The sequence below is a fragment of the Schistocerca nitens genome, chromosome 10, assembly GCF_023898315.1.
Source record: "Schistocerca nitens isolate TAMUIC-IGC-003100 chromosome 10, iqSchNite1.1, whole genome shotgun sequence".
In the NCBI taxonomy this organism is placed as follows: Eukaryota; Metazoa; Arthropoda; class Insecta; order Orthoptera; family Acrididae; genus Schistocerca; species Schistocerca nitens.
In genome coordinates, this window is record NC_064623.1 from 67,086,221 (window position 1) to 67,098,532 (window position 12,312).

Genomic DNA, 12,312 nt, shown 5'->3' on the forward strand with positions numbered 1-12,312 from the left:
ATCGTTTACCGTCTCCCTGATCATTTCAGTTTTTATTCTGCCTATCCCTGCCTCGAAGTGAATGGTCTCTTGGCACACAGTCAACAAGGATTTAGCAAGCATTGTTCTTGTGAAGCATAACGAGCTCTTTACTGACATGAAGTGTCGAGTGCTATCGACGTGGATTTACCAGATATAGACTGAGACACTCAAATGTTTAGGACGGGTGGTAGGGACAGAGCATCGAGTGACATTATACTGAGTGCACTATCCGAAAATTACCTCGAGCAATTAAACAGAGAACCGACTCGTGGAGATAACATCTTGGACCTACTGATAACAAACAGACCTGCCGCCGTTGGATAAGCAGCTGCAGCGGCAAGTCGTATACTCTTAGCTCACTTATTTGTTACATAGTTTAATTCTAAATTTATTTGCGTGTTTTTGGTATTTGCGTTGTTTAATTCATAAATTTCGGGCGTATTGTAGTATTTGAGAGTTGTAGCATCGCGTTTTAGTACCTGAATAGTGTAAAATTGCGTAGTCTCCTACCGCCGCCGAGCAGTGTGTCAGCAGTGTGCAAGTAGCAGCATTACTGCATTTACTAGGCAATCTTGTATTTTAATAACCGTTTAAATTTTGTGTCGAATTGTTTGTGCTCTCTGTAGATTAGTTCAGACGTTCTTTGCACGACAGTTTTTAGCATGGATAGGGACTGCAACTGCTGTGTTCGGATGCAGGCTGAGTTGGCATCCCTTCGCTCCCAGCTTCAGGCAGTGTTGGCTTCGGTCACACAGCTTGAGGCTGTTGCCAATGGGCATCACTGTGGGGGTCCGGATGGGGGTTTGTCGGGGACGACCAGCTCGTCCCACGCATCCCCCGATCGGACTACGACTGTGGCTGCCCGGGATACTGCCCACATTGAGGCTGATCCCTCACTTGTGGTAGAGTGGGAGGTCGTCTCGAGGTGTGGCAGGGGGCAAAAGACATTCTGGAGGGCTGAACGGAAGGCCTCTCCAGTTTGTCTGACGAACCGGTTTCAGGCTCTGTCTCAGGCTGACACTGATCTTCAGCCGGACATGGCTGCTTGTCCTGTTCCAGAGGTTGCCCCTCAGTCTGCAAGATCCGGGCGGTCGCAGAGGGTGGGCTTACTGGTAGTTGGGAGCTCCAACGTCAGGCGCGTAATGGGGCCCCTTAGGGATATGGCAGCAAGAGAGGGGAAGAAAACCAATGTGCATACCGTGTGCATACCGGAGGGAGTCTTTCCAGATGTGGAAAGGGTCCTTCCGGATGCCATGAAGGGTACAGGGTGCACCCATCTGCAGGTGGTCGCTCATGTTGGCACCATTGATGTGTGTCACTATGGATCGGAGGAAATCCTCTCTGGCTTCCGGCGGCTATCTGATTTGGTGAAGACTGCCAGTCTCGCTAGCGGGATGAAAGCAGAGCTCACCATCTGCAGCATTGTCGACAAGACTGACTGCGGACCTTTGGTACAGAGCCGAGTGGAGGGTCTGAATCAGAGGCTGAGACGGTTCTGCGACCGTGTGGGCTGCAGATTCCTCGACTTGCGCCATAGGGTGGTGGGGTTTCGGGTTCCGCTGGATAGGTCAGGAGTCCACTACACGCAGCAAGCGGCTACACGGGTAGCAGGGGTTGTGTGGCGTGGACTGGGAGGTTTTTTAGGTTAGATGGCCTCGGGCAAGTACAGACAGGGCAGCAACCTCAAAGGGTGCGGGGCAAAGTCAGGACATGTGGGGGCCACGCAGCAATCGGTATTGTAATTGTAAACTGTCGAAGCTGCATTGGTAAAGTACCGGAACTTCAAGTGCTGATAGAAAGCACCGAAGCTGAAATCGTTATCGGTACAGAAAGCTGGCTGAAGCCAGAGATAAATTCTGCTGAAATTTTTGCAAAGGCACAGACGGTGTTTAGAAAGGATAGATTGCATGCAACTGGTGGTGGCGTGTTTGTCGCTGTTAGTGGTAGTTTATCCTGTAGTGAAGTAGAAGTGGATAGTTCCTGTGAATTATTATGGTTGGAGGTTACACTCAACAACCGGGCTAGGTTAATAGTTGGCTCCTTTTACCGACCTCCCGACTCAGCAGCATTAGTGGCAGAACTACTGAGAGAAAATTTGGAATACATTTCACATAAATTTTCTCAGCATGTTATAGTCCTAGGTGGAGATTTCAATTTACCAGATACAGACTGGGACACTCAAATGTTTAGGACAGGTGATAGGGACAGAGCATCGAGTGACATTATACTGAGTGCACTATCCGAAAATTACCTCGAGCAATTAAACAGAGAACCGACTCGTGGAGATAACATCTTGGACCTACTGATAACAAACAGGCCCGAACTTTTCGACTCTGTATGTGCAGAACAGGGAATCAGTGATCACAAGGCCATTGCAGCATCTCTGAATATGGAAGTTAATAGGAATATAAAAAAAGGGAGGAAGGTTTGTTTAGCAAGAGTAATAGAAGGCAGATTTCAGACTACCTAACAGATCAAAACGAAAATTTCTGTTCCGACACTGACAATGTTGAGTGTTTATGGAAAAAGTTCAAGGCAGTTGTAAAATGCGTTTTAGACAGGTATGTGCCGAGTAAAACTGTGAGGGACAGGAAAAACCCACCGTGGATCAACAACAAAGTTAGGAAACTACTGCGAAAGCAAAGAGAGCTTCACTCCAAGTGTAAATGCAGCCAAAACCTCTCAGACAAACAGAAGCTAAACGATGTCAAAGTTAGCGTAAGGAGGGCTATGCGTGAAGCGTTCAGTGAATTCGAAAGTAAAATTCTATGTACTGACTTGACAGAAAATCCTAGGAAGTTCTGGTCTTACGTTAAATCAGTAAGTGGCTCGAAACAGCATATCCAGACACTCCGGGATGATGATGGCATTGAAACAGAGGATGACACGCGTAAAGCTGAAATACTAAACACCTTTTTCCAAAGCTGTTTCACAGAGGAAGACCGCACTGCAGTTCCTTCTCTAAATCTTCGCACAAACGAGAAAATGGCTGACATTGAAATAAGTGTCCAAGGAATAGAAAAGCAACTGGAATCACTCAACAGAGGAAAGTCCACTGGAGCTGACGGGATACCAATTCGATTCTACACAGAGTACGCGAAAGACCTTGCCCCCCCTTCTAACAGCCGTTTACCGCAAGTCTCTAGAGGAACGGAAGGTTCCAAATAATTGGAAAAGAGCACAGGTAGTCCCAGTCTTGAAGAAGGGTCGTCGAGCAGATGCGCAAAACTATAGACCTATATCTCTGACGTCGATCTGTTGTAGAATTTTAGAACATGTTGTTTGCTCGCGTATCATGTCGTTTTTGGAAACCCAGAATCTACTCTGCAGGAATCAACATAGATTCCGGAAACAGCGATCGTGTGAGACCCAACTCGCTTTATTTGTTCATGAGACCCAGAAAATATTAAATACAGGCTCCCAGGTAGATGCTATTTTCCTTGACTTCCGGAAGGCGTTCGATACAGTTCCGCACTGTCGCCTGATAAACAAAGTAAGAGCCTACGGAATATCAGAGCAGCTGTGTGGCTGGATTGAAGAGTTTTTAGCAAACAGAACACAGCATGTTGTTATCAATGGGGAGACGTCTACAGACGTTAAAGTAACCTCTGACGTGCCACAGGGGAGTGTTATGGGACCATTGCTTTTCACAATATATATAAATGACCTAGTAGATAGTGTCGGAAGTTCCATTCGGCTTTTCACGGATGATGCTGTAGTATACAGAGAAGTTGCAGCATTAGAAAATTGTAGCGAAATGCAGGAAGATCTGCAGTGGATAGGCACTTGGTGCAGGGAATGGCAACTGACCCTTAACATAGACAAATGTAATGTATTGCGAATACATAGAAAGAAGGATCCTTTATTGTATGATTATATGATAGCAGAACAAACACTGGTAGCAGTTACTTCTGTAAAATATCTGGGAGTATGCGTGCGGAACGATTTGAAGTGGAATGATCATATAAAATTAATTGTTGGTAAGGCGGGTGCCAGGTTGAGATTCATTGGGAGAGTCCTTAGAAAATGTAGTCCATCAACAAAGGAGGTGGCTTACAAAACACTCGTTCGACCTATACTTGAGTATTGCTCATCAGTGTGGGATCCGTACCAGATCGGGTTGACGGAGGAGATAGAGAAGATCCAAAGAAGAGTGGCGCGTTTTGTCACAGGGTTATTTGGTAAGCGTGATAGCATTATGGAGATGTTTAGCAAACTCAAGTGGCAGACTCTGCAAGAGAGGCGCTCTGCATCGCGGTGTAGCTTGCTCGCCACGTTTCGAGAGGATGCGTTTCTGGATGAGGTATCGAATATATTGCTTCCCCCTACTTATACCTCCCGAGGAGATCACGAATGTAAAATTAGAGAGATTCTAGCGCGTACGGAGGCTTTCAGACAGTCGTTCTTCCCGCGAACCATACGCGACTGGAACAGAAAAGGGAGGTAATGACCGTGGCACGTAAAGTGCCCTCCGCCACACTCCGTTGGGTGGCTTGCAGAGTATAAATGTAGATGTAGATGTAGATGTTCTGTGACTCTGCTACTGTGAAATTTCCCCTTGTTCACTTTTATGTGTATTAAATACCTTTTCTCCATTGTCCATGTTTCAGAGGGGTAGGTTAGGATAGGCACACAGCGAAGTCGATATATAGTTGCCTCAGTCCCTTCTGGGACACCTTTATCCTACACCGAACTCCTGACGCTTCTCTCAGTATTGCTGCTGCTCACCACCCTGTCTCGTTGACTTCCTTGTCATTTCATTCATGTGTTTCCACTATGTTTATGAAATACTGGAATCTGTCTACTTTTTTCTAACTGTTCCACTGCCAGCATGAGTCCTGAGTGAGCCTACCCCCTCCTCCAGATCAAGATTGTGAACTCACTGCTCCTCACATTACATCTCATACCGTATTAGCCAACCACATCAGCCCATATATCTAATTGCCACATCTTGCTTATTCCAGCAGATTGTTATAACATATGCAAATGCCATTAACTCAGAATTATTGTCTCCGACTCTTCGTGCTGGCTTTTGCATTATGCCATCTGTGACAATAGCTGAAAAGGATATTTCCTTGAATTAAATCCATTTATTTGACTAACCCTCTGGAACTCAAAGCCTCCAAGAGTGCACTGTTTACAGTGCATACAGTTGGAGTTTTCTATACTGCAGCAATAACTCAATTGCATTAAACTTGTCAATATAACACTACTAGTTCTGTTGATGGTGTTAGGTGCTGTCAGTGCAAAAGCAAAATTCCTATCATTTAATATAGGTTGGCAACAGTATGGGAATCTGAAACACTTGCTATTTTACTGCATGCATAGCAGTTACATTAATAAAAAATGCTAGTGTTTGTTTCTGTTTTCAGTATACCAAATACACACTTTCGTACCAATTTCTCATGGTGGTGCTTGTAGGAATATTGTTTTGTTCCAGAATTTGGTGCAGAGATATATATTTGATCGTAGCGATAATGCTTTGAACAGCTCTCCAATTGTTTATTATGTTCCAATTCCCGTAGTGCCCTCCAGAGCTGCTGTGTAATATACACGTACCACCACTTAGTACAGCAAATCCATGAATGCTTCCACTCACTCGCTGATGATGGAGCCAACGTGTTGCTTGTGTGGATCCCTGGTCATGTCAAAGTGTCAGGTAATGAAGCTGCCAATGCTGCAGTCTGACTACCAAGTCCTTACAGCTGTTTTGTCCCTTCAGATGACCTCTATGTAGGAACACTGGTCTTCTCTATATGGGAACAAACTCCAGGAAATTAAACACCTCCCAATGGCTTGGACATCCTCTCATCCATCTTATCATGAGGAGATACTTTTAGCTCAGCTGCATATTGGGCAATGTTGTTTCAGTCACCATAATCTGTTAAGTGGAGACCCCGCACCATTGACAGTGCACCATTTTCTGACCCAATGCCGATTTTATAACCATTTACATTTTAATGTATGTTTACTATCTGAATTATCAGACATTTTTTAGCAGATACAGCATGGGCAATATATCGTGTTTTACTTTTTATTCATTGTAGTAATACAGCGAAGGAAATATAATTTTCAGCTTTTTGAGCATCCTCCTCAAAGGGAAGTGGGGTGCTGATGACTGCGCAATTGAGTGCCCCACAAACCAAACATCATGATCATCAAAGGGAAGTGATCATTTTTAGGTATCCCTCTACTACAGTTGATTAAGCTTTGACCTCAACTTCATCTGGTAATTGACCATTTAAAGTTATGACATGGGCACTTCTACATCTATGTGATTACTCTGCTATTCACAATAAAGTGCCTGGCAGAGTGTTCAATGAACTACCTTCAAGCTGTCTCTCTTCCCTTCCACTCTCGAACGGCACGCGGGAAAAACGAGCACTTAAATTTTTATGTGCGAGCCATGATTTCTCTTATTTTATCGTGATGATCATTTCTCGCTATATAGTTGGGTGCCAACAGAATTTTTTCGCAATCGGAGGAGAAAACTGGTGATTGAAATTTCATGAGAAGATCCCGTCGCAATGAAAAATGCCTTTGTTTTAATGATTGCCACTCCAATTCATGTATCATGTCTGTGACATTATCTCCCCTATTTCGCGATAATACGAAATGAGTTGCCGTTGTTTGTACTTTTTCGATGTCATCCGTCAGTCCCACCTGATGCGGATCCCACACCGCACAGCAATACTCCAGAATAGGGCAGACAAGTGTGGTGTAAGCAGTTTCTTTAGTACACCTGTTGCACCTTCTAAGTGTTCTGCCAATGAATTGCAGTCTTTGGTTTGCTCTACCCACAATATTATCTATGTGATCGTTCCAATTTAGGTTATTTGTAATTGTAATCCGTAAGTATTTAGCTGAATTTACAGCCTTCAGATTTGTGTGACTTATCGCGTAATCGAAATTTAGCTGATTTCTTTTAGTACTCGTGTGAATAACTTCACACTTCCCTTTATTCAGGGTCAATTGCCACTTTTCGCACCATACAGATATCTTATCTAAATCATTTTGCAAGTCATTTTGATCATCTGATGACTTTACAAGATGGTTAATGAGAGCATCGTCTGCAAACAGTGTAAGATGGCTACTCAGATTGTCTCCTATGTCATTAATATAGATCAGGAACAAAAGAGGGCCTATAACACTTCCTAGGGGAATGCCGGATATTACTTCTGTTTTACTCGATGACTTTCTGTCTATTACTATGAACTGTGACCTTTCTGACAGGAAATCACGAATCCAGTCTCACAACTGAGCCAATACTCCGTAGGCACGCAGTTTGGTTAGAAGACGCTTGTGAGGAACAGTGTCAAAAGCCTTCTGGAAATCTAAAATATGGAATCAGTTTGACATCCTCTGTCGATAGCACTTATTACTTCATGGGTATAAAGAGGTAGTTGTGTTTCACAAGAACGACATTTTCTGAATCCGTGCTGACTATGTGTGAATAAATCGTTTTCTTCGAGGTACTTCATAATGTTCGAATACAGTATATGTTCCAAAACCCTACTGCAAATCGATGTTAGTGATATAGGCCTGTAATTCAGCAGATTACTCCTACCTTTTTGGATATTGGTGTGACTTGAGCAATTTTCCAGTCTTTAGGTACGGATCTTTCTGTGAGCAAGTGGTTGTATACAATTGCTAAATATGGAGCTATTATGTCAGCATACTCTGAGAGGAACCTGACTAGTGTACAATCTGGACCGGATGCCTTGCCTTTATTAAGTGATAAATTGCTTTGTTATACCGAGGATATCTACTTCTATGTTTCTCGTCTTGGCAGTTGTTCTTGATTGGAATTCAGGAATATTTACTTTGTCTTCTTTTGTGGAGGAGTTTCAGAAAACCATATTTAATAACTCTGCTTTAGTGGCACTGTCATTAGTGACTTCACCGTTGTTATCGCGCAGTGAAGGTATTGATTGCGTCTTGCCACTGGTGTGCTTTATGTATGACCAGAATCTCTTTGGGTTTTCTGCCAGATTTCAAGACAGAATTTCGTTGTGGAAATTATTAAAAGCATCTCGCATTGAAGTACACGCCATATTTCGAATTTCTGTAAAACTTTGCCAATCTTGGGGATTTTGCGTTCTTTTAAATTTGGCATGCTTTTTCATTGCTGATTTGACCTGTTTTGTGTATCATGGGGGATCAGTACCGTCACTTATTAATTTATGTGGTATGTATCTCTCAATTGCTGTCAATACTATCTCTTTGAAAACATTCCACAACTTTTCTACACTTACATGATCAAATCGGAATGAGCGAAGACTGTCTCTTAAAAAAGGCGTTAAGAGAATTTTTATCAGCTTTTTTAAATAGATATACTTTGCATTTCTTTTTGATGGTTGTAGGGGTTACGGTATTCAGCCTAGTACCAACTGCCTTGTGGTCGCTAATCCCTGTATTCATCACAATACTCACTATTTGTCCAGGATTATTTGTTGTTAAAAGGTCAAGTATGCGTTGGCAACCATTTACGCTTTGAGTAGGCTCATGAACTAATTGTTCAAAAAAATTTTCTGAGAAAGCATTCAGTACGATTTCAGATGATGTCTTATGCCTGCCGCCGGCTTTAAACGTATAATTTTTCCAGCATATCGAGATTAGATTGCAGTCACCACCGACTATAAATGTATGAGCGGGGTACTTATTTGAAATGAGACTCAAGTTTTCTTTGAACTGTTCAGCAACTTTATCTTCTGAGTCGGGGGGGTCGGTAAAATGATCCAATTAATAGTTTATTCCAATTGTCAGGTATAACCTCTACCCATACTATTTCACACGAACTATCTACTTCAATTTCGCTACAAGGCAAACTACCTCTGACAGCAATAAATACTCCACAACGAACTGTATTTAATCTATCCTTTCTGAACACTGTTAGATCGTTTGAAAAAATTTTGGCTGAACTTATCTCTGGTTTTAGCCAGCTCTCTGTACGTACAACTATTTGAGCTTCAGTGCTTTCTATTAGGGCTTGGAGCTCTGGTTCTTTCATCATATTATGTGTGAGAATATAGTACCTAAAAAGAACAGAGTGCAAGCCAATTTTGCATTGCACTACACTGCTTTGAAACAAAATAGGCTTGAATTTTCTGTCTCAGTGATGTAACTTGTTGATTACTGTACATATCGCACTAGGAATTTTACACAACACCAACTTGTCAAAAATGGGAGTATCTTCTTGCTGGTCCAGGTAGTCCAGTAACCCTTAGCCCACCGAAGTGCTGATGCATGACTGATTACTGTTTCTGGAATAGGAAGAATATTGTCATCTTCATCACTGTCAGTCACCTCCTCGGATTTCCCCTGTAGTCAGTGAACATTAGCACCGTCACACCGTCACTCAACATCTCATGAACCAGCTGTGTGTGGTCCAAGTCAAACCATTCAGAAATATTTTCTTTGTCAATGGTTTCACTCGCTGAAGTACTTCTCAAACATCAGCTAACGTTGCTGATGAGCATACTTCTTCATCATCAGTCATTGATTTCATCAGTTTTAGGATTAATCGTTTTCCATGACTCGACTATGTTTGATTGTTTTATCTTATGCCACGCCTTTTGTCACTGCATAAATTACATCTAGCACAGTCAGAATGCTTGAAGACTGTCGTCCTCATCAATCAGTTTTTGTTGCAGATTTCCTCTATAAATTTTCTTCATTGCAGCAATGACATCCTAATCTGTTGGCAGAGTTAAGGCTGTCACATTAGGGGCTAAATATTTTACAAATAGCATCCCGTCATCAGATTTCTGAAGTAGTTCATTCAGATGTGATGGTGCATCATCCACTAACAATACAGGCCTTGCAGATAGACCCTTCAATGTCACATGATCTCTCACTTGTGGCACAAAGCAATTATGGAACCATGTTTGAAATATTGTGCAGTCCATCGCAGCCCTTTTCTGGTGGAAAATAATGGACAGGTAAATTGTACATTTATTTTCCTTTGAAACAGTGGGGCTTTTTTGCTTTACCTATTACACCAAGCTTAACTTAGTATGCTCCCATACCATAAGAAAAACATCACAGTTATCCTTTCCTTTATAAAGTCTTTGATGGCAGGCACTTCCAAAACAGCCTAGTGTTGTCCGCATTGTATATAAGTTCCAGCTCTACATTTTCTCATGCAGTCAACTCCTGGAAATTTTTACAAAATTCAGAAGCAGCTTTATTTTCTGCCCTTTCGTACTTGGACAGCGGTTTCCCACATAACATATGCCTTTTAAATCTTGTTAGCCATCTGGGAGATGCATTAAAATCTCCTCCAGTCCCCAATTGAAGAAAAATTGAGCCCGCTAGGCACGTATTGGGCCAGATACTTTTGTGCCCTCTACTCTTTTTTGCTGAAACCATTCAATGTGGCTTTATCCTGTTCTGCATATGTAGACATTTTCGCAGCCTTCAGCTTTCACAAACCTTTAGATGAATCAGAACTACTAGCAAATTGAGTTATTTTGTCTTTGTTTTTCTGAGTATCACAGACAATAGTTTCACCCACATTGTAACTCAGTGCCAAATTCTGCCTGTCGGTACTGCCTTCTTTGAGTTGTGTATTATTTTCAGTTTGTGCTGTATCCTCAGCACAACATGTTTTTGCTTTTCAGACATTGTTCAGCACTGTCGGAAACCAAATGACTACAGTATCCACCACAACAATACAGTCCAGCACATGAGGTGTTCGAGCAGCACATTATTTACTACGCCCGCATTGTAACATGACATTATTGTTCGCCAGCAACCACTTCTGGGTAAAAAGAAAAACTTTCAGCAGCTAAAAAAAGAAAACTTTAGTGTGCGTACTTGTACTGGAGTGAAATGTGGTTGGTATTGCAGTTCACAGAATAACAGAATAGAAATATATGAAATGTAGTGCTAGAAAGGAAGGCTAAAGTTGAGATGTGTAGTAAGGATAACTAATGAGGTGGTCATGAATCAAACTGGGAAGAAAAAAAATTGCAGAAAAACTTGACTAAAAGAAGTTGACAGGACACATCCTGAGGCCCCGAGGAATAGTCAATTTGACAGTGGGGAAGGGGGTAGTGTGGAGGATAAAAACTGCATAAGACAACAAAGGCATGAGTACCACCGACTGGTACAGAGGGGTGTGGGTTGAAGTAGTTAAGCAGATGTGAAGGAGCTTGCTCTGTGTGGATTAGTTTGGAGAGCTGCGTCAAACCAGTCTTTGGCTTGATGATGATGATGATGATGATGATGATGATGATGATGATGATAACAGCAGCAACATTCTTCACTCAGATGTAGTGTGGCACAGAAATGAATGATGTCGCACTGACCCATAAAAAAGTTGTTTGTCCACTTACCCAGTGATGCAAAGAGTTTAATAGGCAGTGAAATTAACTTCAAGCAAAAACTGAAATCGTATCTGGGGGACAACTCTTTCCAGTCCTTAGAAGAATTTCTATGTGTGGAACTCCGTCACTATCTCTAGAACCCCTGTCTGCAATAAATCTGGCTTAATGAAATATCTGACTTCAGCATTACTGTGTAGCGATAACAAATTGACTTCAAAACCCTGACCTACTGCCATTCAGATTGGACTCCCTGTATGCACAGTAGGCTAAGTGTGATATGGTATTTGTTACTGATGTTTTGGAAGTAGTCAGACATTGTGGAGACTTGCTACATAATCTTTCTCAGTTGTATCGTATCAAGTAACTGTTCTGTCGGTCTTTGTATAATGTGTTTGCATTGCATTACAGTTCAGGGATTCATCCCGAGGTATCACTAGTGACGAGAGATGCCCCACTGCCAGTAAACAGCGAGGTGCCGGGGGGCCCTCAGGAAGGTCCGACGAATGCGACGTTCGTTTACGGAGACACGCTAATCTTCAGGGTAAGTAGGAGTGCCTTGATAAAACAGAATTGTTATTTCTTTCTGTCTCTCTTTTATCTAAGTTTATTTTTTGTTAATTTTTAAACTTGGCACATATTATTTTTAAACTTGGCACATGTTATTTTTAAACTCAGGCTATTAATGAGGTAAGTGCTCCACCTCGAGTGGCTAAAATGAAATACAATTGATTTTAAAATATGAACGTTTGTTTGTAATACCACCCACCTAGAATATTTACCTGTTAAACTCTGTGTATGAGAGATGTTTTAAGGTTAACAAATATGTAGGCTGTAGCAGCACAATCCACTCTAGAAACAGTACAGGGTCATTCAGAAAGGAAGGAAATAGCACAAGATAGAACCAAACCTCAGTGCTCCTGGAAAGAAGAGAGCTAAAAGTTTTGAACAGTGTACGTAGGAA

The 12,312-nt window shown here is 42.1% G+C and overlaps 1 protein-coding gene across 1 annotated transcript in view; it reads left to right on the forward strand.

The window, feature by feature from the left end:
- LOC126209874 (zinc finger protein 628-like) overlaps positions 1-12,312 on the forward strand; it is a 146,709-nt gene that overhangs the window by 64,370 nt on the left and 70,027 nt on the right. Inside the window, exon 6 of the mRNA XM_049938998.1 lies at positions 11,760-11,892. Coding sequence (XP_049794955.1) covers positions 11,760-11,892 — 133 coding nt within the window. The remainder of the gene's footprint in view (positions 1-11,759; positions 11,893-12,312) is intronic.